Below are 25766 nucleotides of genomic sequence, written 5' to 3' on the forward strand. Positions count from 1 at the left end.
ATAACCTCACAGTGCCTAATAATACTTATATAAGACCATCATAATAAAAGCAAAAGATGGCATCAAAATAAGAGACTGGTTGAGAGGCAGAAAGGGTATGATGGGGAGTGGAGTTGCAAAGGGAAAGTATGGGGGGGGGGATTACCATGGTTGATTGTCTATAATTATGGAAGTTGTTAATAAAAATTTTTTACTTTTTTTTTTTCTTTTTTGATTTTCGAGGTAGGGTCTTACTCCAGACCAAGCTGACCTGGAATTCACTGTGGAGTCTCAGGGTTGCCTCGAACTCACGGCAATCCTCCTACCTCTGCCTCCCGAGTGCTGGGATTAAAGGCGTGCGCCACCACGCCCGGCAATAAAAATTTTTTAAAAGCAAAAAAAAAAAAAGAGAGAGAGAGAAGAAAGAGAGTTGGGAGTCAGGGAGGTAACAATGCGACAAAGGAAGACTATAAGGCTGTTGTATGAAGGAGACAAATAAACTGACTTAGTTTCAGTGAAATAGCTTCTAAAGACAGGAATTCTACAAATGAATGAGGTGCTGAGAAGCTGTGCTTTGCAATTTTTTTAAAATATTTTTTGTTTATTTAATTTATTTATTTGAGAGCAAGAGAGAGAGAGAAAGAGGGACAGAGAGAGAAAAACAAAACAAAAAAACAAAACGGGTACAACAGGGCCTCCAGCCACTGCAAACCCACTCCAGAAATGTTCGCCCACTTGTACTTCTGGCTAACGTGGGTCCTGGGGAATCGAGCCTCTAACCAGGGTCCTTAGGCTTCACAGGCAAGTGCTTAACCGCTAAGCCATCTCTACAGCCCAGTTTGGCAGCTTCTTATGTAAGCTGGATGTTTTAAACAAATTTACTCTTTGAGTGATAAGCTAGACTTGATGGCAAATAAGTCCTTTGATTTCTATCACTCTAAAAGCATCAAATCCATAGTTTAATCTAGACTTTTTTTTGTTTGTTTGTTTGTTTGTTTGTTTTGTCAAGGTAGGGTCTCACTCTAGCTTAGGCTGACCTGGAATTCACCATGTAGTCTCAGGGTGGCCTCTATCTCATGGTGATCCTCCTACCTCTGCCTTCTTAATGCTGGGATTAAAGATGTGTGCCACCATGCCCAGCTTTTTGTTGTTGTTATTTTTTTGAGGTAGGGTCTCACTCTAGCCCAGGCTGACCTGGAATTCACTATGTAGTCTCAGGGTGGCCTTAAATTCACAGTGATCCTCCTACCACAGCCTCCCAAGTGTTGGGACTAAAGGTGTACTCTAATCTAGACTCACAGGGGCTGTGTAGAAATAGCCACGAGCAGGGTTTAGCCAAATAAACTAAACTTTTTGTTTGATTGCAATCCTTTTGTTATCATGATCAAAACAGTAAGGGGCTCTGTCTGAAGAGATGGCTTAATGGTTAAGGCAGTTGCCTGCAAAGCCAAAGGACCCAGGTTTGATTCCCCAGGACACATGTAAGCCAGATGCACAAGGTGGCACATGCTTCCGGAGTTTGTTTGCAGTGGCTGAAGGCTCTGGCATGCCCATTCTCTATCTGCCTTTCTCTTTCAAATATATAAAACAATAATGGTGAACTCTTCATGGGAAAATGCTTTACTCATTAAAAATAACTTATTTGGGGCAAGGGAGATATTTCAGTCAGCACAGTGCTTGCCTTGCAAGCATGAGGACCTGAGCCAGGTATATTCCTGTGATTCACTGACCAAACCACTTTAGCCTAATGGGTAACCTCCTGGGCAATAAAACAGCCTGCTTCAAGAATATGGGTGGCACATAGTTGTTCTCTGGCCTCCATACAAGCACAGCACATATGCCCTCTCTCACACACACATAAAACAAAAACAAAAAATAGCTGTAATTCATTGAGCACATACTGTGTGCAGATACTGTGTTATTCACAGTCACTTTGTTTGATACTTGGTCAAAAGTCAGAACACAGAATTACAGACTGGCAAAGTACTTTGAGAGATCTGGTTTAATTCTTGTGATGCAGATGATAAACCTATAACCAAGAATAAGTAATGCCTAGACACTCACAGAGCTGGAAGCAGAGCCAGGACACAAACACATAGCTCTAAGAAAAGATGGGCATTAAATTACAATGGGTATGATTCATGTCAGTCTCTTTAGATACTGTTAATCTTTCTGTATCACTAAGACTGGAAAAGACACAAAGCTGAAATTTTAAGTCCTGACTTAATGTCCTTTCCAAAGTTACTAAAAAGGTAAAATCAGGGACTGGAGAGATGGCTTGGCAGTTAAGCACGCCTGTGAAACCTAAGGACACAGGGTCAAGGTCGATTCCCCAGTACCCACATAAGCCAAGTACAAGGGGGCGCATGCATCTGGAGTTTGTTTGCAGTGGCTGGAGGCCCTGTTGTGCCCTTTCTCTCTCTCTCTGTCTTCTTCTCTGTTGCTCTCAAATAAATAAATAAAGTAGCCGGGCGTGGTGGCGCACGCCTTTAATCCCAGCACTCGGGAGGCAGAGGTAGGAGGATCACCGTGAGACTACAGAGTTAATTCCAGGTCAGCCTGGACCAGAGTGAGACCCTACCTCGAAAAACCAAAAATAAATAAATAAATAAATAAAGTAAACAAAAAAAATTTTTTAAAGGTACAATCAGGGTAAGCAGACACTTGTAAAAACACACTTTAAAATTTGGTCCATCCTTACAACGTGCTCCCTCCAGACATAAAATGGCCTGGATATCCATGACCTCATAGTGCCTGACACTACCTACACAAGACCATCATAAGAGGAGGAAAAGACCATGACATCAAAATAAAAGAGACTGATTGAGATGGGGAGGGGATATGATGGAGAATGGAATTTCAAAGGGGAAAGTGAGGGGGGGTATTACCATGGGATACATTTTATAATCATGGAAAATGTTAATAAAAATTGAGAAAGATAAATAAATAAATTGAATACTATCAGAGAGGCTAAAGTTAGCCTTCCTGATATTTATTTTTTCTTCCTGATATTTAAATAAATAAATAAATAATAAAGTTTGGTCCAGCCAGGTGTGCTGGTGCATGCTTTTAATCTCAGCACTCAGGAGGCAGAGCTAGGAAGACTGCTTTGGGTTCAAGGCTACCCTGAGACTACATAGTGAATTCTGGGGTCAGCCTGGGCTAAACTGAGACCCTAACTCCAAAAACCAGTAATAATAATAATAATAATAAAATTTGGTCCACAGGTATGTAAAAACAATATATAGTTCTTAGGCTAGGGAGATGGCTCTGTGGATAAAAGCCCTTGCCATACAAGCCTAACTAAGTGCCTGACTTCAGAACTCCAGGCCCCAGGAACCCTAAAGCTGTGGGGGGCTTACCAAATAGCAACATGGAAGGGAGAGACCACATAATTTCCTAGAAGCACCCAAATCAACTAGCCTGGGAGACGTGGCAGTGAACAATGAATGAATAAGAGACCCTGCCTCAAATGAGGTGGAAGGACTGACTCAACATATGTGCTGTGGCACAAGTGTACCTATACATGAACACGCACATACATACCTCTCACACATATGCATACACTGAGACAAAAAAGGAGGTCTTAGGCAATTTCAGGGAAACTTTAATCATACAACTAACTTTTCAAAATAGAAAAAGTAAGCCAGGTGAGGTGGTAAAAGCTTTTAAATCCAGGTCTCAGGAGGCAGAAGTAGGAGGATCACAGTGAGTTCAAGGTAAGCCTGGGGTAGAGTGAGACCTTACCTCGAAAAAAAACAAGACAAAAGAATACAAGTAGTAATGGAGTTTGATGTAGTGCCACATGTTTATAATCCCAGTACTCCAACACTAGCTGGGAAGGGAGAAAGGGGGAAAAGGAAGGAGAGAAGGGACAAAGAGGGAGACAGGATAAATCTGTACTTCTGGGCTAAGGCCAAGTAAGCTTCTTATTGTTCCTCAATCTCAATCCCTTCTTTCCTTTTTTTTGAAGCAACCCCAACAGACTACCTTTTTTTTTTTTTTTTTAAATGAGAGAGACAAAGACAGGAGAGAGAATTGGCATGCCATGGCCTTCAGCCACTGCAATCTAAGTCAGGTACATGCACCATCTCTTAACTGCTAAGCCACCTCTCATCTCAGTTTGTCTATATAAACATTTAAAATAATGTTCCAAATGTTAAAAAATATGTTTTCTAATTAAAAAAAAATTTAAGGCCAGGAATGGTAGCACGTACCTTTAATCCCACCACTCAGGAGGTAGAGGTAGGAGGACTGTTGTGAGTTCAAGGCCACCCTGGAGACTATACAGTGAATTCCAGGTCAGCCTGGGCTATAGCAAGATCCTACCTTGAGAAATAAATTGTTTTTTAAGTTTACTTGAGGGAGAGAGAGAAAATAGGCATAGCAGGGCTTCTAATCACTGCAAATGACCTCCGGATGCATGTGCCACCTTGTGCATCTGGCTTACATGGTTCCTGGAGAATCAAATCTGGGTCCTTAGATTTTGCGGGTAAGATCCTTAACTGCTAAGCCATTTCTCCAGTTCCCCCAAAAGACATTCTCAAATACAGGGATTTATTTATTTATTTACAAATTCAAACAAGCTTAAAACAAAATTAATTATTAAGTGTATAGTTCCTATAAGAGAGCAAACCAAACTCTTCCTAAGTTTGGGAGCAGTCCAACCAAGTACTATAGTTCTCCCTCAGTAATCCTCTTTCTATTATTCCTATTATTTCCAGTTCATTTCTATGTATTGCACTTTTTCTTACACAAGAGTAAGTATTGGTAGAATTAAATGCACTGAAAAATCTGAAGTCTTTGGGAATTTAAAATAAACAGAGGCTGAGATTTTCTTTTGGACCACACAGAATCAAAAGCTTCAAAAACATGCCTAACACTAGTGTGAAAACCACATAAAGCTTTTGGCCTGTTCTTATTTCCAAGTAGTTTTTACACAAAATTCTCCTGATTTGTTGTTATTAAATTGCTTAAAATAAAATATGTACCAATTATTTACCCATTCATTCTCCAACATTATAAAAAAAAGAAGGGCTGGAGAGATGGTTTAGCGGTTAAGGCATCTGCCTGCAAAGCCAAAGGATCAGTTTGATTCTTCAGGACCCATGTATGTCAGATGCACAAGAGAACACATGCATCTGGAGTTCGTTTACAGTGGCTGGAGGCCCTGGCATGCCTATTCTTCCTCTCTCTCTGTGCCCTTTTCTCAAATAAATAAATAAATAAATACTTAAAAAAAAAACCCACCTCTCTGGGCTGGAGAGATGGCATAGTGGTTAAGGCATTTGCTTATAAAGTCTATGGACTTAGGTTCAATTCCCTGGGACCAATGTAAGCCAGATGCACAAGTTGGCTAATGCATCTGGAGTCATTGTGCAATGGCTGGAGGCCATGGTGCACACTTTCTCTCCCTCTCAAATAAATATATAAAATATTTAAAAAAAAAAAAAACCTCTTTGTTAACATGTAGATCGAGAAAATCTCTTTTGGCACCATGTCCCCTGGCTAACAGTGCTCTATTAATTTAGATCACAAGAAAAATAAACTGAAGACAGTTTCTAGAAAGTGTGAACTGCTATCAGACCACAGAGTATCACTTCAGTTCATCTATGACCAGGCAATTCCTCATACTCATTGCTCCACCAGGTGACTGCTATGTCTGAGGAACCCCAGAGGGAGAACAGAATAATCCCTACCCCTACTTTCACTACAACAGTGCCCGTTTCTCTAGTTTATAAAAACTAGTTTATAAAACTTCAAATGAAAGAAAGATTTCAGGGTTTTCTTTTTTTATTTTTTTCTGTTTTCTTTATTTTTGGCTTTTTGAGGTATGGTTTCACTCTAGTCCAGGCTGACCTGGAATTCACCTTGTAATCTCAGAGTGGCCTCAAACCATGGCGATCCTACTACCTCTGCCTCCTGAGTGCTGGGATTAAAGGCATGCACCACCACGCCTGACCTTCATTTCAAATTCCCCTCAACCCCCAAGGCAGGGTCTCACTCTAGCTCAGGCTGACCTGGAATTCACTCTGTAGTCTCAGGGTATCCTCAAACTCATGGTGATCCTCCTACCTCTCTGCCTCCCAAGTGCTGGGATTAAAGGTGTGCGCCACCATGCCCAGCTTAAGATGTCCCACCAGGAATAGATGGTAAGACCCTATTGCTGAAGATTCCACATACTTGGGCTGCAAGACCACTGAGAAATCCTGCTGGAATTGAGCTGATAACCTCCTCCACGTAGTCCAGCTGACAGAAAGCTGAAAGAAGCCATTCTACATGCAGTTCAATGGGAGAGGGAAATCACCAGTGTAGATACTCATCAGTGGACACACAAGCCTTATATTTTGCCAGCCAGGCCAAATGAGCCAGCAGGTGCAATAGTGGCATGTCTGTCATGGTGGAAACCAACTGCCCTCTAATTGGGCTGGAGGCCCACTCCATGGGATGGAATACATCCCTGATACTGAAAACTTAAAACAGGGGTAGTCATGAGCCCTAGGGGTGTAACGTCTCTTGCTGTCCAGCTAAATGTATATATTATGTTTATCAAACTGTCCAGTAAGCACTTTTCTTAATGTTTACACCCTTATATTAATGCTACTCTCACTTTTGGTAGAGAATCTTCTCTTTTCAGATGGCAGTGACCTTGGGATGACTCAGAAGGCATCATGGTGCTGGAAAGAAGTGACAAGAGTGCTCAGCACTGCAATATCTCTATCACACCTTCCAAGGCTCTGGGTCTATTGCGGAAGAGGTAGTGGAAAGAATGTAAGAGCCAAAGGAACGGTAGGACTCCTTACAAAGTGCCCCCTCCCCAGACACAAAATGGCCTGGATATCCACGACCTCACAGTGCCTGACATTACCTACACAAGACCATCATAATAGAAGGAAAAGATCATGCCATCAAAATAAAAGAGACTGATTGAGAGGGGGAGGGGATTTGATGGAGAATGGAGTTTCAAAGGGGAAAGTGGGGGGAGGAAGGGCATTACCATAGGATATTTTTTATAATCATGGAAATTGTTAATAAAAAAAATTCAGTTTTGCCGACCGTCGTGGCGCCCACCTTTAATCCCAGCACTCGGGAGACAGAGGTAGGAGGATTGCTATGAGTTCGTGGCCACCCTGAGACTCCACAGTGAATTCCAGGTCAGCCTGGGCTAGAGTGAGACCCTACCTTGAAAAACCAAAAAATAAATAAATAAATATCAGTTGTTAAAAAGCCTGTATGCCAAATTGGTGTCATAGCACATAAGGTAAGGTTAGTCAAGCATTTGGGCAGCTGAAGCAGGTATGTTAGTTGAGGTTAAGAGTATGAGACCATGTTGGCAACATAGTGAGACCCCAATACCTCAGCAAAACATAAAAAAACATATGGCAAATGCCAGAAAATACAAATATCAAATTATAGAACCTCTTTTCATTGTTCTGTTAATACTAAAAGCAAATTTTCTTTCCCTAGCTGGGTGTGGTAGTGCATGCCTTCAATTTCAGCACTCAGGAGGTAGAGGTATGATTGTTGCGAGTTTGACGCCAGCCTGAGACTACATAGTAAATTCAAGGTCAGCCTGGGCTAGAGCAAGACCCTACCTTGAAAAAAACAAAACAAAAAAAATCCAAAACTATTTCTTTACCTAAATAGGGAATAGATGGACATGATACAAAATTCATAAAGTATGAAGGATACATAGATAAAAAAGTCTTCTATTTTGTCTACCAGATAGCTGATTTCCACTGTAGTTTCCAGTGTGTTTCTCATGTAGCCTACTTAGAGAGCACATTGAAAAAAATATATATATTCCTGCCAGATGTGGTGGCACATGCCTTTAATCCTAGCACCTGAGATGGAAGCAGGAGAATCACAGTGAGTTTGAGGCCACCCTGACACTACATAGTGAATTCCAGGTTGGCCTGGGCTGCAGCAAAACCTTACCTTGAAAAACAAAACTATATACACATACAAATATACATACATACATTTCCTCTCAAAATATGGGTTAGGGATGTAGCTCAGTAGGTAGAGTGCCATACAAAAGCCCTGGGTTTGATCCCCGGCACCACAAAAACTGGGTGTTGGTGGTACATGCCTGTAATCCTAGTGCTTGGGAAGTAGAGACGAGGATCACTTTAAAGTCATCCTCAGCTATATAGTGAGTTTGAAGCTAGCCAAGGACACATGAGGCCTTACCTCAAAGCCAAACAAAAGGATAGAGGAAAAGATATCATGAACATTATTCTGTATCTTTTGTGTCTTGTTTTATTATACATCAGTTATTTGACAGTATTTGGTTAAGGTTACTAAAAATATTTTTAAGGTTTATTTTTCATTTGCCAAATTAATAAGAATCTGTCATTACCTATGAAAGGTAAAGAAATATATTAGTGAGAAAGACTTCTTCTAAAAATCAAAAAACGAAAATGCTATATCCCACCACAAATGATGAATAGAAAACTTTCAAAGTTTTATAGATAGCAAAATAAAGCACATATAGGAATTTTATAACTGATTTCAAGTTAAAAAGATACTGATGAAAATTCAAATACCTTGAGCTACCAACCACTTGATGTTCTGGCTTCCCACTGCTGGAACTTTCCATGTATATTAAATGCTCATGAGCTACACCATTACAGTTTTAGTATGGCAGGGTTACTCAGAAGTTATCCAAACAGTGGTGGACATCCCTCAGTGATGCCAAAATCTCAGGCTTCCAAAGACCATTTACAGGGTTACTGCCACCCATGAGTTACCACTGTTCTTGGCCCTCATCTCCAGCCAGGCATCAGGACCACCCACTAGAATCAATATTATTCTTTTCTGCCTCAGCCTTTTCTATTCCAGGCAAAATGGTTTCTAACTACTCCTGGAAGACTGTATTTTTTTTTTTTAGCCTAATCATCTTTATGGGTGGTGTGGAAATTAATTTCCCAGTGCTAGTCTGGTACTTGACATGTCAAGGTTAGAAAACTATGTTTTAAGTTCTTGCTTTTTCTTCTATTAACAAACTGTTCCCCTCCCACCCTCCGAGGTTGGGCTTCACTCTAGCCCAGGCTGACCTGGAATTCACTATGCAGTCTCTCAGGGTGGCCTCAAACTCATGACAATCCTCCTACCTCTGCCTTCCAAGTGCTTGGATTAAAGGTGTGTACCATCACACCCGGCAACAAACTGTTTTGAATGAGAATTTTTCCTTTTTTCTGGGCATCTTATTTTCATCAACTATTATTAAAAGCAAATTAGATGGCCTTTAAATCTCTTAAGCTATTTGAATTATAAGAAAGAAAACATCACTGTCCTCCATTGTTCTTTTAAGAAAAAGGTAAAATTTCAAGAAAGTTATCAGAGAGTGTTTATGCCTAAGAAAAATAAAGGAAGGGACGTGATCAAATATTTACACCCAAATGCCAAAAGACATACAAATCCCAAACCCCTCTTCATCAATAGCCAGTGTGTGCTCTGGAGACAAATTCTAGCCCACTTTTCTTGAATGATGGCTCTCTACAAAGCTAATGTTTCAAATTAATGCTGTAAGAGACTTCAGAATCTTAAATCATTGATGAAAATTTAACTCTCTTCTTTATGTTCTAGGTCATAATGTGAGGAAAGTGCCCCAATACATTTTAGAGAACTAGAAGGATGCTCTTGTTTAGACAGATAATTCAATTAACCACAGTGTGGTAGGGCTTTTTAAGCAATAGAGAAGTACTTTAGAGCCATTATTTACTGTAGGCATACACATGCCAAACACCGTACTAAATACTTTATAAGCATTTTCCCATTTATTTCTCACAACAACTTCTATGGGAAAACTGGGGCATAAGAGGGATTGGCAAGTGATGGAGAAAATGTCTTGCTATGTACAGGCCAGGTTGCCCACCTGCTTCACCCCACCTATCCCCCCCAAACCCCACTCCCTGCCAAATCCTGGGATTATAAGCACATGTATGCCAAACGTGTGTGTGTGTGTGTGTGTGTGTGTGTGTATGTGTATGTGAAGAATTGAACTTGGGCCCTTTGGCTTTGCAGGTAACTGTCTTATCCACTAAGCCATTTCTCTAGCCCTCTATCCCCTGCCCCCCCTCCGCCCCCCAAGGTAAGGTCTTACTGTAGCCCAGGCTGACCTGGAACTCATTCTGTACTCCCAGGCTGGCCTTGAACTCCTTGAACTCCTACCTCTACCTCCCAAGTGCTGGGATTGATGGCATGAGCCACCATGTCCAGCTACTTTCTATGTCTTCTTGTGTGAAATGTTCATGCTAAGTTTATATAAGCTTGAAGCATGATAGGTTTTCTTTTTTTTTGGTTTTTCAAAGTAAGGTTTCACTCTAGCCCAGGCTGACCTGGAATTCACTATGGAGTCTCAGGGTGGCCTTGAACTCACAGTGATCCTCCTACCTCTGCCTCCCAAGTGCTGGGATTAAAGGCATGAGCTACCATGCCCGGCCATGATAGGTTTTAACATATGACTATATTCTTTTTAAACACATTTTCTTGACATGAGTTTTAATTTTGTTAGAGAATACTTTTTTGAGAATTTGTATTTCTTGGGCAGGGGGGGCATGTAGAGTACTTGTTTAGCTTGAAATTTGATCCTTTTAGCACTGGGAAAAATAGAGAAAATTTGTATTCCTCAATAATGTACATAGCCATTAAAAATGGGTATGGCAGAGCCTCTAGCCACTGCAAATGAACTCCAGATACATGTGCCACCTTGCGCATCTGGCTTATGTGGGTGCTAGGGAATTGAACCTAGGTTGTTAGGCTTTGCAGGCAAGTGCCTTAACCACTAAGCCATCTTTCTAGTGCATGGGACTACTTTTGAGAAAAGTGAAAATGTCATAATTAGATATGTATACACAAGCAAGCTGTGGTATCAGTTTTAGTTTTTATTTTAGAAAGTAGTTATAAGTTATTAGCTTTAGAGTAGTTTGTTTATTTTTATTTATTTGTTTGAGAGTGACAAAAAGAGAGAGAGAGAGAGAGAGAGAGAGAGGGAGGGAGGGAGGGAGGGAGGGAAGGAATGGGCACATCAGGGCCTCCAGACACACTGCAAACAAGCTCCAGACGCATGTGCCCCCTTGTGCATCTGGCTTATACGGGTATTGGGGAATTGAGCCTCGAACCAGGATCCTTAAGTTTCACAGGCAAGTGGGCCCTAGAGTAGTTTAATTTTTTAAAAAATTGTTTATTTGCAAAGAGAGTGAGCAAGTGACAGAATATGAATATGGTCACGCCAGGGCCTCCTGCCACTGCAAACGAAAATGAACTCCAGACACATGTGCCAGTTGGTGCATCTGGCTTTACATGGGTACTGGGGAATCAAACCTAGGCCATCAGGCTTTGCAAGCAATGTCTTTAATCGCTGAGCCATCTGCCAATCCCCTATAGCGTCTATTAACTAAATATTTCTCTTTTTTTTTGTTTTGTTTATTCTTATTTGAGAGCAACAGACAGAGAGAGAAAGAGGCAGAGAAAGGGAGAGAGAGAATGGACACACCAGGGCCTCCAGCCACTGCAAACAAACTCCAGATGCATGCGCCACCTTGTGCATCTGACTAACATGGGCCCTGGGGAATTGAGCCTCGAACCAGGGTCCTTAGGCTTCACAAGCAAGCACTTAACTGCTAAGCCATCTCTCCAGCCCAAGCTAAGTATTTCTTTTGTGTAGATGTCTGCATCTATATTTTACCTTATAATAAAAAATTAAAAAAGAAAAATCTCTTAAACCCCATTCTTTATTTTGAAATTATCAAATATAGTTTTGAATATTTTGAAAGTATTAAATATTTCTCTAGTAAAGAGGAAATGACTGAGGAGTACAATGTTTCAAAATTTTAGGCCAGGCTGGGCATGTGGCAAACACCTTTCTTTAATCCCAGCACTCGGGAGGCAGAGGCAGGAAGATCACTATGAGTTTGAGGGTGCCTAAGACTACATAGTGAATTCCAGGTCAGTCTGAGCTAGAGTGGGACCTTACCTTGAAAAAACAAAACAAAAAAAATTATAGGTTGGGATTGTGACCCAGTGTTAAGCAGAGCACTTGCCTAGCATTCCCAAGGCCCAGAGTAGATCTTTAGTTGTGAAAAAAAAAACAAACAAACAAACAAACAGGGATGGAGGGATGGCTTAGTGGTTAAGGCATTTGCCTGCAAAGCCAAAGGACTCAGGTTTGATCCCTCAGGACCCATGTTAGCCAGATGCACAAGAGAGTGCATGTGCCTGGAGTTTGTTTGCAGTGGCTGGAGGCCCTGGCATGCCCATTCTCTCTCTCCTTCTTTCTCTGTCAAAAATAATAATAAAATTGCTGTAACTTCAAAGTCAAGGTAAATATTCATAAAAATATAAAGCAGTATTAGCTTCAAAGGATTTTAATATTAATACATTCAATATTTTATTAATGTTCTATATTAACATGAGGCTAATCTTTATAAATAATCTAAAAGTTAATTAGAAAAATTGGGGGCTGGGAAATGGCTCAGCTGTTAAAAGACATTTGCTTGTTACAGGAAATGATATTTATTTGTTTCTTCGAGGTAAGGTCTCACTCTATCCCAGGCTGACCTGAAACTCATCATGGCATTCCTCCTACCTCTGCCTCCTGAGTGCTGGAATAAAAGGTATATGCAACCACATCAGGCTTTATTTTGAGGCAGGGTCTTACTGTAGTGTACACTGACCTGGCACAACCCTGTAGCCCATGCTGACCTACAATTCAAAGCAATTCTCCTTAGCTACCAGGTCCATCTTGTTTTTTTTTTTTTTTAATTTATTTTTTTAATTTTTTTGTCATTGTTTTTTGAGGTAGGGTCTCACTCTGGCACAGGCTGACCTGAAATTAATTTTGTAGTCTCAGGGTGGCCTCGAACTCAAGACAATCCTCCTACCTCTGCCTCCCAAGTGCTGGGATTAAGGGAATGCACCACCATGCTCGGCAGTTTTTCAGTTTTTTGATGTAGTGTCTCACTGTAGCCCAGGCTGACCTAGAACTTACTCCATAGTCCCAAGCTGGCTCATGGTGAAACTCATAGCAAGGAAGGAAGGAAGGAAAGAAGGAAGGAAAGAAGGGGGGGGGGAGAGGGAGAGAAATGAAACAAACTGATCATACTAATACTTGCCTCCTGAGTGCTGAGATTAAAGGCATGCACTACCATACCCAGCTCCAGTAGATGACTTTTTAATGATGACCAATAAATAGGAATTTATGTATAACCTTAAATTAGAATTACTTTCCTTATAACAATTGCATTTAATAAATACAAAATATGAATATACAAATTTGTTAACAAAAGACAAAATTAAACTATTAAAAACATTATGCACATACATCACAAACATCCTGAGAGTTTGGGGAAAGTACTAACCAGTTACTGCCAGCAGCTGTGAAACTCTCACCTCCATTTCCTCCCGGTGAGACCTGTCTCTATCTTCAAATTCACGTGTCCTTCTCCGAGCCTCTTCGAAGGCCTGTTGTGCTAATGCATCTTCCTGCTGCCAGAATACATAAAATATCACTTTTAATTTATAATAAAAATTTTAATTTGGGAATGTTTTTCCTGAGGTAGAGTCTTGCTCTAGCACAGGCTGACATGAAATTCACTATGTAGTCTCAGGGTAGTCTCAACCTCACAGCAACCCTCCTACCTCAACCTCACAAGTACTGGGATTAAAAGTGCACAGCACTAATTTAGGAATTTTTAAAAAAATTTGTTTTATTATTTATTTATTTGAGAGTGATAGACAGAGAAAGAGGGAGAGAGAGAGAGAGAATGGGCACGCCAGGGCTTCCAGCCAGTGCAAATGAACTCCAGACGCGTGCGACCCCTTGTGCATCTGGCTAACGTGGGTCCTGGGGAATCGAATCTCGAACCAGGGTCCTTAGGCTTCACAGGCAAGCGCTTAACCACTAAGCCATCTCTCCAGCCCCAACTTGGGAATTTTTTTGAATGAGACAAATTGTTGAATAATTCTCAAGACAAACAAACAAAAAACACAACTAATTTCAGAGGCACTTTTTTTTGGAGGGGGGGGGGGTGCAGGATAGAATCTCTCTCAGTAGTCTAGAACTTACAATTCTCCAGCTTCAGTCTTTCCTGCACTAAGATTACAGGCACGTGCCATATTTCTACTAGGAATTCTACTACCTCTTAACTCTTTCCTTGCCTATATCTGTAGAGTACTACTATCCAACTGCCCTCATACTTTTGGAATCTTTTTTTTTAAAAAAAAACTTTATTTTTTTGGTTTATTTTTTACTTATTTACTTGAGAGTGACAGAGAGAGAGAGGGAGAGAGGGAGAGAATGGGCGCGCCAGGACCTCCAGCCACTGCAAACGAACTCCAGACACATGCGCCCCCTTGTGTATCTGGCTAACGTGGGTCCTGGGGAATCAAGCCTCGAACCAGTGTTCTTAGGCTTCACAGGCAAGTGCTTAACCACCAAGCCATCTCTCCAGCCCACTTTTGGAATCTTTAGTCTCCACCTAATATCTAATTTGGAACACCAAAGATTCTTATCTAGGTTATTACAAGTCTCCTAAGCAATCTCTTTTTTGTTTCCAGTTACTCTACTGCACTGCCACCCGCACATATCATCTAAAACACAATGTAAACTAAATGTCCCCCACTCATAAGGCTTCCTCATTGTATACAACATAGGATGTTCAACCTTTTCTGGTCACATACTTCTGAATGTGTGCTAAGAATTTTGATGGTATGCTTGAAGACACTAAGAGATCAGAACAATACCAAAAAAGGTCATTATTCACTTTCTTCGAATCAGAACTGTAAGAAGTGGTTATGTAGCTCAGTTTTGCCAATGAGATTACAAGCACAAGTCACCTAGTAGGGCTTCCGAGGTAAAGTCATTTACGAGACATCTCACCATCCTTTGTTTCTGGGATCTGATACAATGCCCAGAAGCTCAGCAGCAATCTTGAAAAATATATGAGAAAAGTCACATGCTAGGCATGGTACAACAGGAAGATGGAAAGACCCAGGACTTCTGACAGCATTTTAAGTGCTATATGAGGCCTATGTATTGCTAGATATCTTGCTATTATTAATCACTTGTCACTGCTATCAGGGTTAATAGCTGTAATTTTCAGAGTCTGTAACAGAATTGAACAATAATCCAATTCCCATTCTTGGGGTGGGGGATGTAGCTAAATAGAGAGCAGCTATCTAGCATGTGCAAGGCCCTGCCATCTAATCATCAGCTACCAAGGATGAAAGGACACATTGTTATTATACACCTACTAGGTATTTCATTTCTCTAAGGCTGAGTAAAGTCACATATAATATGGGCATAATGATACTTTAAAACAACACTGTTGTAAAAATTAAAGAAGAACATGAAGTGCTTATCACAAGTACTGGGAAAACAGCTCAACAGTTCAAGGCACTTGCTTGCAAAACCTGTCAATCTCTGAGTGCAATCCTCCCTAGCACCCATGTAAAGGTAGACACAAAGTGAACCATGTGTCTATGATTCCAACAAGCCTACTATAATGAGAGGCAGAGCCAGGAGAATCTTAAGCTTGTAGCCAGCCAGATATCCAGTTTCAATGATTTTAGTCTTCACTAACCACTTGTCTTCAAAGAAGGCAGAAGAGACAAATTATGGTTGTCCTCTGACCTCCACAGCACACTGGCATACATGTGTGTGCACATGCACACATACAGAAAAATATTTTTTTTTTAAATTCTAATTTAGTTATTTATTTGAGAGAGGGAGAGGGAAGAAGGAAGAAGCAGAGAAACAGACAGAATGGGTGTGCCAGAGCCTCCAGCCACTGCAAAGGAACTCCAGACGCATGAGCCCACTTGTGCATCTGGTTTACGTGGGTCCTGGAGAATCGAACCTGGATCCTTAGGTTTTTCAGGCAAACACCTTAGCCGCTAAGCCATTTCCCCAGCCCAGAAAAACAATTTTTAAAGTGATAAACATTCTGCCAGACAGCATTCAACAAGCACTATTATTCTATAAGCAACTATGGATATATAAGTCATATATTTAACTTCATTACTCAACCTTACCATACTTTCAAAATATACTATATAAGCCAGAGTACCTACACAAAAAACAAAAAAAAAAAACTACCCTGCGCTAACAATAAAGTACCCCTTTTGTTCTGTGCATTTACTTACTTTTTAAACTTATTTCACAGGTATTTACTGAGCCTTTATTATGGTCAGGTCACTGTGCTTGGTATTATAAATACAATACGAGGGAATGCTGTTTTTCCTCACATAGCTGATGGTCCAGTGGGATAGGTAGAAAATAAACATCATTAACAAGTCAACATACAGCTATTAACCACGATTACGTGTAACAGAAGAAAGTATGAAGATAAGCAGAGCACATTACATAAGACTATGCTTCCCTATGACAGTTATAACTAAATGTATTTTAGCAATGGTCATAGATTTTTTTTTCCCCACTAAAACAATAAAAAGTATTACTAATTGTTGCAGAAAAAGAAACCACAGGAGATTTGTTAGTCCTCTAGTTCCAACTTCTGTTTTGGTCTGTTGTAGTGATGAGTGAAATGTGAGCTCAGCAATCAGAATTCATACAAATGGTCAAATGGGCAATTCCCGTGTCATCTTAATCTTTTCCTGTTGCAATGTGTACATCTCCCATTCATGGGCAGCACTTGCTAATCAAATTACCCAATCACTTGTGAATAAAACAAATGTCTAAATATCCAGCCTCACATGATGGCTGGAAGGAATTGTCAATTATTTTAGTCCTCATTAGCTACCTGTCATATTAGCCTGTTCCTCCAGGAACTACACCCAAACCTACCCATAGAAGCCAGATGAAACTAATATGAAACATAGTTGGAGCTGGGCATGGTGGAACATGCTTTTAATCCCAGCACTTTGTAGGCAGAGGCAGGAGGATCAATGTGAGTCTGAGGCCAGACTGGAACTACAGAGTGAGATCCAGGTCAGCCTGAGCTGGAGTGAGACTCAACCTTGAAAAAAACAAACAAAACATAGTTGGAACTGAGTATGTCATGCTGGAGGCTGTGGCAGGAAGAACACCCAAGCCTAGGAATTTACAGGTCACCTGTACAACACAGGAAGACTTCATTCCAAAAAATAAGTAAGTAAATAAAGATGGCTTAGGAGTTAAGGCATTTGCCTAAAATGCCAAAGGAGCCAGGCGTGGTGGCACATGCCTCTGAGCCGGGTGTGGTGGCACAGGCACTTGGGAGGCAGAGGTAGGAGGATCGCCGTAAGTTCGAGGCCACCCTGAGACTATATAGTTAATTCCAGGTCAGCCTGGACCAGAGTGAGACCCTACCTTGAAAAACAAAACAATAAATAAGTAAATAAATAAAATGCCAAAGGACCCAGGTTCAATTCCCCAGGACCCACATAAGCCAGATACACAAGGTGGCACACGCATCTGGAGTTCATTTGCAGTGGCTGCAGGACCTGGAGCACTCATTCTCTCTATCTTCTATTTTTTCCTCTCTCATAAATAAATTGAATTAAATAAGTAAGTAAAATAAGTTCATATTTAATGAAAAAATAAGGATCAAATTAATTTCTGAGAAAAATGATTATGAATGTATATTTTGCATAAAACATTAACATTTACTAGTCTGTGGGAGTCAGAATATCACTTCTCACATGAAAGCCAAAAGAAATAATAAATCTGAAGTATCAATATCTACTTCAAAGGTACCATTGAACTCGTGCAGCTACAAATGGTATATTTAAACCTATCACTTTATAGAATATAACTTTTTATTTTGTTTTCGGAGGTAGGATCTCTCTCTAGCCCAGGCTGACCTGGAATTTACTACATTGTCCCAGGGTGGCTTTGAACTTACAGTAATCCTCCTATCTCTGCCTCCCAAGTGTGTGTGCCACCACACCCGGCTCAGAATATAACTTTTTATTGAAATAAAGTTAACTTTCAAATTATTTCCATCTATAATCTTGTGCACACACGAAACAGAAAATCTTGTATGTTAGCTTCATTGTACCTCAAGGGCACCTCATATCAATCAATATCATCAGGCACTTCATACAGAACAATCTCTTAATTCCAATAATGGAATTTTTCTAACCCAATCATGGAATTAAGTAAAACATTTAAAAAGTCACTACACTGAAGATGAAACATTTTTGTGTCTGCCAAACTAAAGTCATTTAAAAAGTAGTAAAATTATTAGCATTCATGTTGGTAATACAAATAATCGACAAGATTAATATTGTCTTAATGGGCATGATAGCCTATACCTGAAATCCCCTGAGATAGCAGCAGGAGGATCAGGGGTTCAAGGCCATCCTTAGCTACACAATGAGCTCAAGGCAAGCCTGGACTATGTGAGAGAACTTGAAAGGAAAGGACAAAAACAGGAAAGAGAAGAGGGAAAGAGAAATGAAAGAAAAAAAAGAAAGTATCAAAATACAATACATAAAAATTTCTACAGTCATAATCACAAGTATCTTCATTTATGTATGAACTTTATGACAAAGCACCTATCCAGAACATATGAGAACTACACCTTAGCCGGGTGTGGTGGCACACGCCTTTAATCCCAGTTCCAGGCCACCCTGAGACTACATAGTAAATTTCAGGTCAGTGTGAGTAGAGTAAAGACCCTACCTTGTAAAAACAAAACAAAACAAAACAAAAGAACTACATCTTGCAGAGCACATTGGTGCATGCCTTTAATCTCAGCATTTAGGAGGCTGAGGTAGGAGGATTGCTGTGAGTTTGAGGCCAGCATGAGACTGCATAGTGAATTCCTGGTCAGCTTGGGCTAAGTGCAAGACTTTATCTTGAGAGAAAAAAAAAAAAAAAAGGCTGTATTTCAATGAGACAATTTAGTTGAGAGGGCTGGAGAGATGGTTTAGCGGTTAAGGCACTTACCTGCAAAGCCTAAGGACCTAGGTTCTATTCTCATGGTCCCATGTAAGCCAGATGCGCAAGGTGGCACATGTGTCTGGAGTTCGTTTGCAGTGGTTAGAGGCCCTGGCTTGACATCCCCCCCCAACCACCGTCTCAAATTTAAAAAAAAATTTTTTTTTTGAGAAAGAAAATTTTAATTATTTGAAAAACACTGCATGCCAAGGCCTCCTGCCACTGAATACATGACTGCAAAGAAACTCCAGACACATGAGGCACGTTGTGCATCTGGCTTTATGTGGGTACTGGGGAACTGAACCTGGGACGTCAGGCTTTGCAAGCAAGTGACTTGAACCACAGAGCCATTTCTTCAGCCTAAGAAAATCTTTTCATGGAGAGAAAATAAATCAATAGGAAAGTAGGTAAGAGATTCATTCAATGGGGCTGGGGAGAACTCTCTGTAAAGTGCTCATCTCATGCAAGCATGAGAACTGGCGTTCAACTCCCAGTAGCCATGTAGAAATGCTGGGGCATGGTGGCACATGCCTATAACCCAAGCCCTGGGTGAAGCAGATAGAAGAATCTCTGGGGTTCCCTGGCCAGCCAATATAGCATAACTGGTGAGTTCTAAGGCCAATGAGATATCATCTCGCAAAAAAGGTGGATGATATTCCCCAGAATACCTGAGGCTGTCCTCTGGCCTCCACATGCATTCATAAGACACCACCAACACACATGACATGTATTTAAAGAGAAAGAAGAAAAGGAAGGAAGGAAGGCCGAGAGTAGTGCACACACCTTTAATCCCAGTACTCAGGAGGCAGAGGTAGGAGGATTACTAAAAGTTCTTCAAGGCCACCCTGAGGCTACAGAGTGAATTCCAGGTCTGCCTGGGCTAGAGTGAGACCCTACCTCAAAAAAAAAAAAAAAAAAAAGGAAGGAAGGACAAATGAAGGAGATTCTTATAGCCAGCATTATTAAGTTTCACAAGTAAGGCTATTGAATGAAAAGGTTAATTTTATTAAGTTATCAAGAGAAATGAGTATTAAAATCACAGTAACATACTACCACACACCCACTGAAATGGTAAAAATGAAAGATAAAATTAAACATTGGCAAGGAGAGGGAACATTAACTGGCATGTTGGTTATATGAAACTGGCACAATAGAGGCTAGAAGGATGGCTTAGCAGTAAAGGCACTTGCCTCTGAAGCCTAAGGACCCAGGTTCAATTCCCCAGTACCAAAGAAAGCCAGATACACAAGGTGGCACATGCGTCTGGAATTTGTTTGCAGTGGCATGCCCATGCCTCTTTCTCTCTCTCAAATAAATAAATACAAATTTTTAAAAAATAAAAACAAAAAACAATACAATTAAAAAAAAATTAAATGCTTGGTCCTACACAAAGAAATATAATGAGAATGAAAAACTCTTAAGTAGCCAAGCGTGGTGCTGCATGCCTTTAATCCCAGCACTTGGGAGGCGTGGCAGGAGGATCACCATGAGTTCGAGGCTACCCTGAGACTGGAATGAATTCCAGGTCAACATGTACTAAAGCAAAACCCTACCTTGGAAAACCAAAGGGAAAAAAAAAAAAAGTAATATAACAACATGGATGAATTTCACAAATACATTAAGAGTACAAAAAGTACATACATGTATAACAACAAAGTGAGCAAAACTAACATATGCTGTTAGAAAAGATCACTGCAGTGTACCTTGCAGGGAGAGGTGCTAATTACTGAAATGGGTAAGGAGATTGCACTGCAGTGTTACTTTTGTCTTTTTTTGGATAATATACAGATAAACAACTGACTGTGTAAGGATCACCAATTATATCCAAGACCAGTGCTGAGGATCAAACTCAAGGCCTTGAGTATGCTAAACACTCAATCAACTGAGCTATTTCTCCAATTTATACATGCTAATTTTTCAAATACTTTGTAGATTTAGGGGTGGAAGGTCATAATCTCATGTAGCCCAGGGTGGTCCTTAACTGGATATACAGCTAATGTATATGGCCTTGAACTCCGGATCCTCTTGACTCTACCTTCCAAATGCTAGGATTACAGGGGGGTCTGTGCCTGGTCTATGTAGTGCTGGGGATCAAACCAAGGGCTTTGTGCATGCAAGGCAAGCACTCTATCAACTGAACTACTTCCTCAGCCTCCTACCTTTTTAAAGTACATATTTGTTTATTTGCAAGTGGGGTGGGGGGAGACACAGAGAGAATGGGTGCTAGGGAATCAAAATTGGGTCGATATGTTTTGTAGGCAAGCGCCTTAACTGCTGAGCCATCTCTTCAGTCCCGGCATTTTTTTGAGACAAGATTTTACCATGTAGCCTGGATGACCTTGAATTTTCTATGCAGACCAGGCTGAAATTGGAGATGATATTCCTGTCTTTGTCTTCTAAGAGTTGGGATTTGCAAGCATATGTGACCATGTCTGGCTAAATATAGCTAATAGACTTTTTGATTTTGTAAATATATGCATTTTCTGCAAATAAAAACAACCCTATGTCTTACTCTAATTCTCATGTCTGTATTCTTTGGGAAACAATCCCTTGATGGAGTCTATTTAAGACAGAAAATATCCACATGAAGTCAGATGAAGTGTGTTTGCAGTGGCAAGAGGTCTATGCACCTATTTTCATTTTCTCTCTCTCTCAAGCACATAAAACTTTTTGAAGGTTTTTAAAAGCCACTTGTTTGCAAAGCCTTATGGCTTGGGTTCAAATCCCCAGTCCACATAAAGCCAGATGCACAAAGTGATGCATGCATCTGGAGTTTTGTTTGCAAAGGCAAGAGGACCTGGAGCACCTATATTCTCTCTCTTTCTCTCAAATTAAAAAAAAAAAAAAAAGGTTTTAGGGGCTGGAGAAATGGCTCAGTGGTTAAGGTGCTTGCCTGCAAAACCTAATGACCTGGGTTCGATTCCCCAGTACCCACTTAAAACCGATGCATCCACTGGAGCTTGTTTGTAGCAGCGGGAGGCTCTGGTGTGCCCATTCTCTATCTGTTTCTCTTCTCTATTTCTCTCTGCTTGCAAGTAAATAAATAAAAATATTTTTTTTAAAAAGGCTGTTCAATGGTAGAGTACCTGCTTTTTCTGTTTTAAGCACTGGGTTCAACCCTATGTACTGAAGACAACAAAACACACACACAAAACAAATTTATAAGTCTTTACCTACCTCTCTTCTTTCTTTCCTTCTTCCAAGTTGCTCCCTTCCTTTCCCCTCAACCTCCCCACCCCACGGGCCCAGTAGCCCATGTGGGCTTCAAACTCTGTATATAGGCCGAGTGTGGTAGCACATGCTTTTAATCTCATGCACTTGGGAGGCAGAGGTAGGAGGATCACTGAAGAGTTCTAGGCCACCCTGAAACTACATAGGTGAAATCCAGGTCAGCCTGAGCTAGTGAGACCCTACTTTGAAAACCAAAATAAACAAATAAGTAAATAAGAGGTAGATGTATCGCAGTGAGTTTGAGGCGACCCTGAGATTACATAGTGAATTCCAGGTCAGCCTGGGCTAGAGTGAAACCCTACCTTGAAAAACAAACAAATCAAAATAATAATAATAATAATAATAAATAAAAATAAAAGTTAAAAACCTCTATATGTAGCTAAGGCTGGCTTTGAACTCCTGGGGCCTCTGCCTCTCCATTCCAAGTATTGGGATTATAGGTATGAGCTACCACTCATTTCTCAAAATATACTTTCTCCCCCTATCTCTTATTACATTTATTCTAGTATATGTGGCAATATCCCACAGGTCTCTTAAGACTATTCATTTCACTTTTTGTTCTTCATACTGAATTATCTATATTAGTCTATTTTCAACTTCATTATATTTTTTCTCTTGCTAGCTCATACCTGCTGTCAAGCCTGTGAATATTCCATACCACTTATATTTTATTTTACTTTTATGGTACTTGGATTGAACCCAAGACCTTAAACTTGGTAGGCAAAGCACTCTACCACCAGGCTAAATCCCTAACTGTAAAGAATGCCTTTTTTGTTTCTTTTGAGGTAGGGTCTCACTGTAGCCCAGGCTGACCTGCAATTCAGTATGTAGTCTCAGGTAGCCTTGAACTCAAAACAATCCTCTACCTCTACCTCCCGAGTGCTGGGATTAAAGGCATAAGCCATCATGCATGGCTGAATGCTTTTTTATTAATGCTTAGTTATTTATTTGCAAGCAGAGAGAGATAGTACAGAGACAAACACACACACAGAGAATGGGAGCATCAGGGCTACCAGCCACTGCAAACGGACTGTAGATGCATGTACCGCTTTGTACCTTTGGCTTTACATGGGCACTGGGGAATTGAACTTGGGCCATTAGGCTTTGTAGGCAAGCCCTTTAACTGCTGAGCCATCTCTCCAGCACATACCAGTTATTTTCAATCCCAGAAACTAACTAACTCTCTCTTTTTCTTTTCCAGACAGAGAAATGTACCATTTTTAATGACTAGATAAAAGCAGTTTTCCAGGTCTGGAGATATGTCTTAGTGATTAAGGCACTTGCATGCAAAGCCTAAGGACCCAGGCTCAATTCCCCAGCACTCATGTAAGCCAGATGAACAAGGTGTCACATGCACCTAGAGTTAGTTTGCAGTGGCTAGAGACCACCCATTCTCCCTATCTGTGTCTTTCAAATAAATAAATTAATTAAAATATTTAAAAAAAACAACAGTTCTCCAAAGGCAAGATTAGGGCCTAAGAAAGGGTCCACATTCAGCAAAGCTTAAAGCCACCATACCTGGGCTCGCTCCTCATCAAACTCCAGGCAGCCCATACCATCCAGTCTGTGGAGATCAATCCAGCCTTTCCAGATAACACAGACTCCGTTCAGAATCATGGGAGCCTTCAAATACACCTAAGGCACAGAAAAGAAGGATGAAAACCTATGACAAGCAAATTAAACATATGAAAAATAAAGAATTGAAAGCTTACTTGCTGGGGCTGGAGAGATGGCTTAGTGGTTAAGCACTTGCCTGTGAAGCCTTAGGACCCTGGTTTAAGGCTCGATTCCCCAGGACCCATGTAAGCCAGATGCACAAGGTAGCACATGCATCTGGAGTTCATCTACAGTGGCTGGAGGCCCAGGTGCGCCCATTCTCTCTCTACCTATCTGCCTCTTTATCTATCACTCTTAAATAAACAACAACAAAAATTTTTAAAAGCTTACTTGCCAACCCTGTAGTTTTTCTTTTTGAAAGACATAATTATAAAATTAAGAATAGGAAAACAAATATATAAACCATAGCCTTTGGCTACTGTGGTAGTTTGAATGCACGTCTCCCATAGTCTCAGGCCTTTTACTGAGCTTGTAATTTGGGTCTCCAGCTAACTCGCTAGATAAGGTGTCACTGGAGGCAGATCCTTTGATCCAGCCCAAAAGTATGTTTGGGAGCAAATTGGATTCCATCCCAAAAGGATGCAGAGAAATCTGAGCTGAGGTGTCAACTGGGGGCTGTTTGGTTGTTTCTCTCTGCATGGAAGCAGCTTCTTCTACCACTGATAGAACTGCTCCCCCTGAATCTGTAAGCTTGAAATAAATCCATTCCTCCACTACTAAACTGTGCCTGATTTTGGATGTTCATCCCAGCCACATGAAGCTGACTACCACAGCTAAATTGGACTTATGTGGATTACTAGTGGTTTTTTTTTTTCTTTCTGCTGTGCTAGGGACCATCCCAGGGCTAGGCACATGAGAAGCAAGCTCTATACTATAGAGATATATTTTCTGCCCTCAGAATTTCATTTTTAATCACAATTCTTCCAAACTATTATTATTTTATTATTATTATTATTATTACTGAGGGAGGGTCTTATTCTAGCCAAGAGTGACCTGTGAAACCCACTCTATAACTCCAGGCTGGTTTGGAACTCACATCAACCTTTCTACCTCAGCCTCCCAAGTACTAGGATTAAAGTTGTGTACCACCCTGCCTAGCTTTATTGTGCTTTTCTTTTCTTTTTTGAGGTAGGGCCTCACTCCAGCTCAAACTGCCCTGGAACTCACTTTGTAGTTCCAGGCTGGCCTGGACCTCATAACAATCTTCCACCATGCCCAGCTGGGTGTTTTTTTTTTTTTTTTTTTGTATTTTGTTTTTGAGGTAGGGTCTTACTCTAGCCCAGGATGACCTAGGAATCATTCTATAATCCCAAAATGGCCTAGAACTCAAGGTGATCCTCTTACCTCAGCCTCCCAAGTGCCACCACACCCACTCCTGATTATTTATTTTAAAAATATTTTAGGGCTGGAAGAATGGCTCAGCGGTTAAGGCGTTTGCCTGCAAAGCCAAAGGACCCAGGTTTAATTCCCCAGGACCCACATTAGCCAGATGCACAAGGGGGCAAACACATCTGGAGCTCGTTTGCAGTGGCTAGAGGCCCTGGAGCACCCATTCTCTCTTCTCTCTCCCCCCTTTTCTCTTTCAAATAAATAAATAAAAATAAAATATTTTTATTGGGCTGGGGAGATGTCTTAGTGGGGAAGGAGTTTGCCTGTGAAGCCCAAGGACTCGGTTCAATTCCCCAGGATCCATGTTAGCCAGATTTACAAGGGGATGCACACATCTAGAGTTTGTTTGCAGTGGCTAGAGGCCCTGGAGCGCCAATTCTCTCTGCCTCTTCCTCTGTCTCTCTCTCAAGTAAATAAATAATATTAAAAAATATATTTTATTTATTTATTTGGGGGGCAAATAGAGGAGAAAGAGAATGTGCGTGTCAGGGTCTCTAGCCACTGCAGATGAATTCCAGACGCATCACCTTGTGTATCTGGCTTACGTGGGTACTGGGGAATTGGACCTGGGTCCTTAGGCATTGCAAACAAGCAAGCACCTTAACCACTAAGCCATCTCTCTAGCCTCAGATTTTTTAAAGTTTTATTCTGTTAATAATTA

The 25766-nt window shown here is 40.7% G+C and overlaps 1 protein-coding gene across 3 annotated transcripts in view; it reads right to left on the reverse strand.

Annotated features, from left to right (window-relative positions):
* Positions 1–25766, reverse strand: part of Cbfb (core-binding factor subunit beta) — a 69426-nt gene that overhangs the window by 7855 nt on the left and 35805 nt on the right. For 2 of the 3 annotated variants that reach the window (XM_045138729.1, XM_045138716.1), the window contains 2 exons: positions 23618–23734; positions 13375–13470 (listed from right to left, as the gene is read on the reverse strand). In XM_045138729.1, the coding sequence (XP_044994664.1) occupies positions 13375–13470; positions 23618–23734 (213 nt within the window). Of the gene's footprint in view, positions 1–13343; positions 13471–23617; positions 23735–25766 lie in introns of all 3 variants that reach the window. The other variant, XM_045138724.1, reaches the window with a different exon arrangement.

Source organism: Jaculus jaculus, chromosome 1 (assembly GCF_020740685.1).
Source record: "Jaculus jaculus isolate mJacJac1 chromosome 1, mJacJac1.mat.Y.cur, whole genome shotgun sequence".
NCBI classification, from domain to species: Eukaryota; Metazoa; Chordata; class Mammalia; order Rodentia; family Dipodidae; genus Jaculus; species Jaculus jaculus.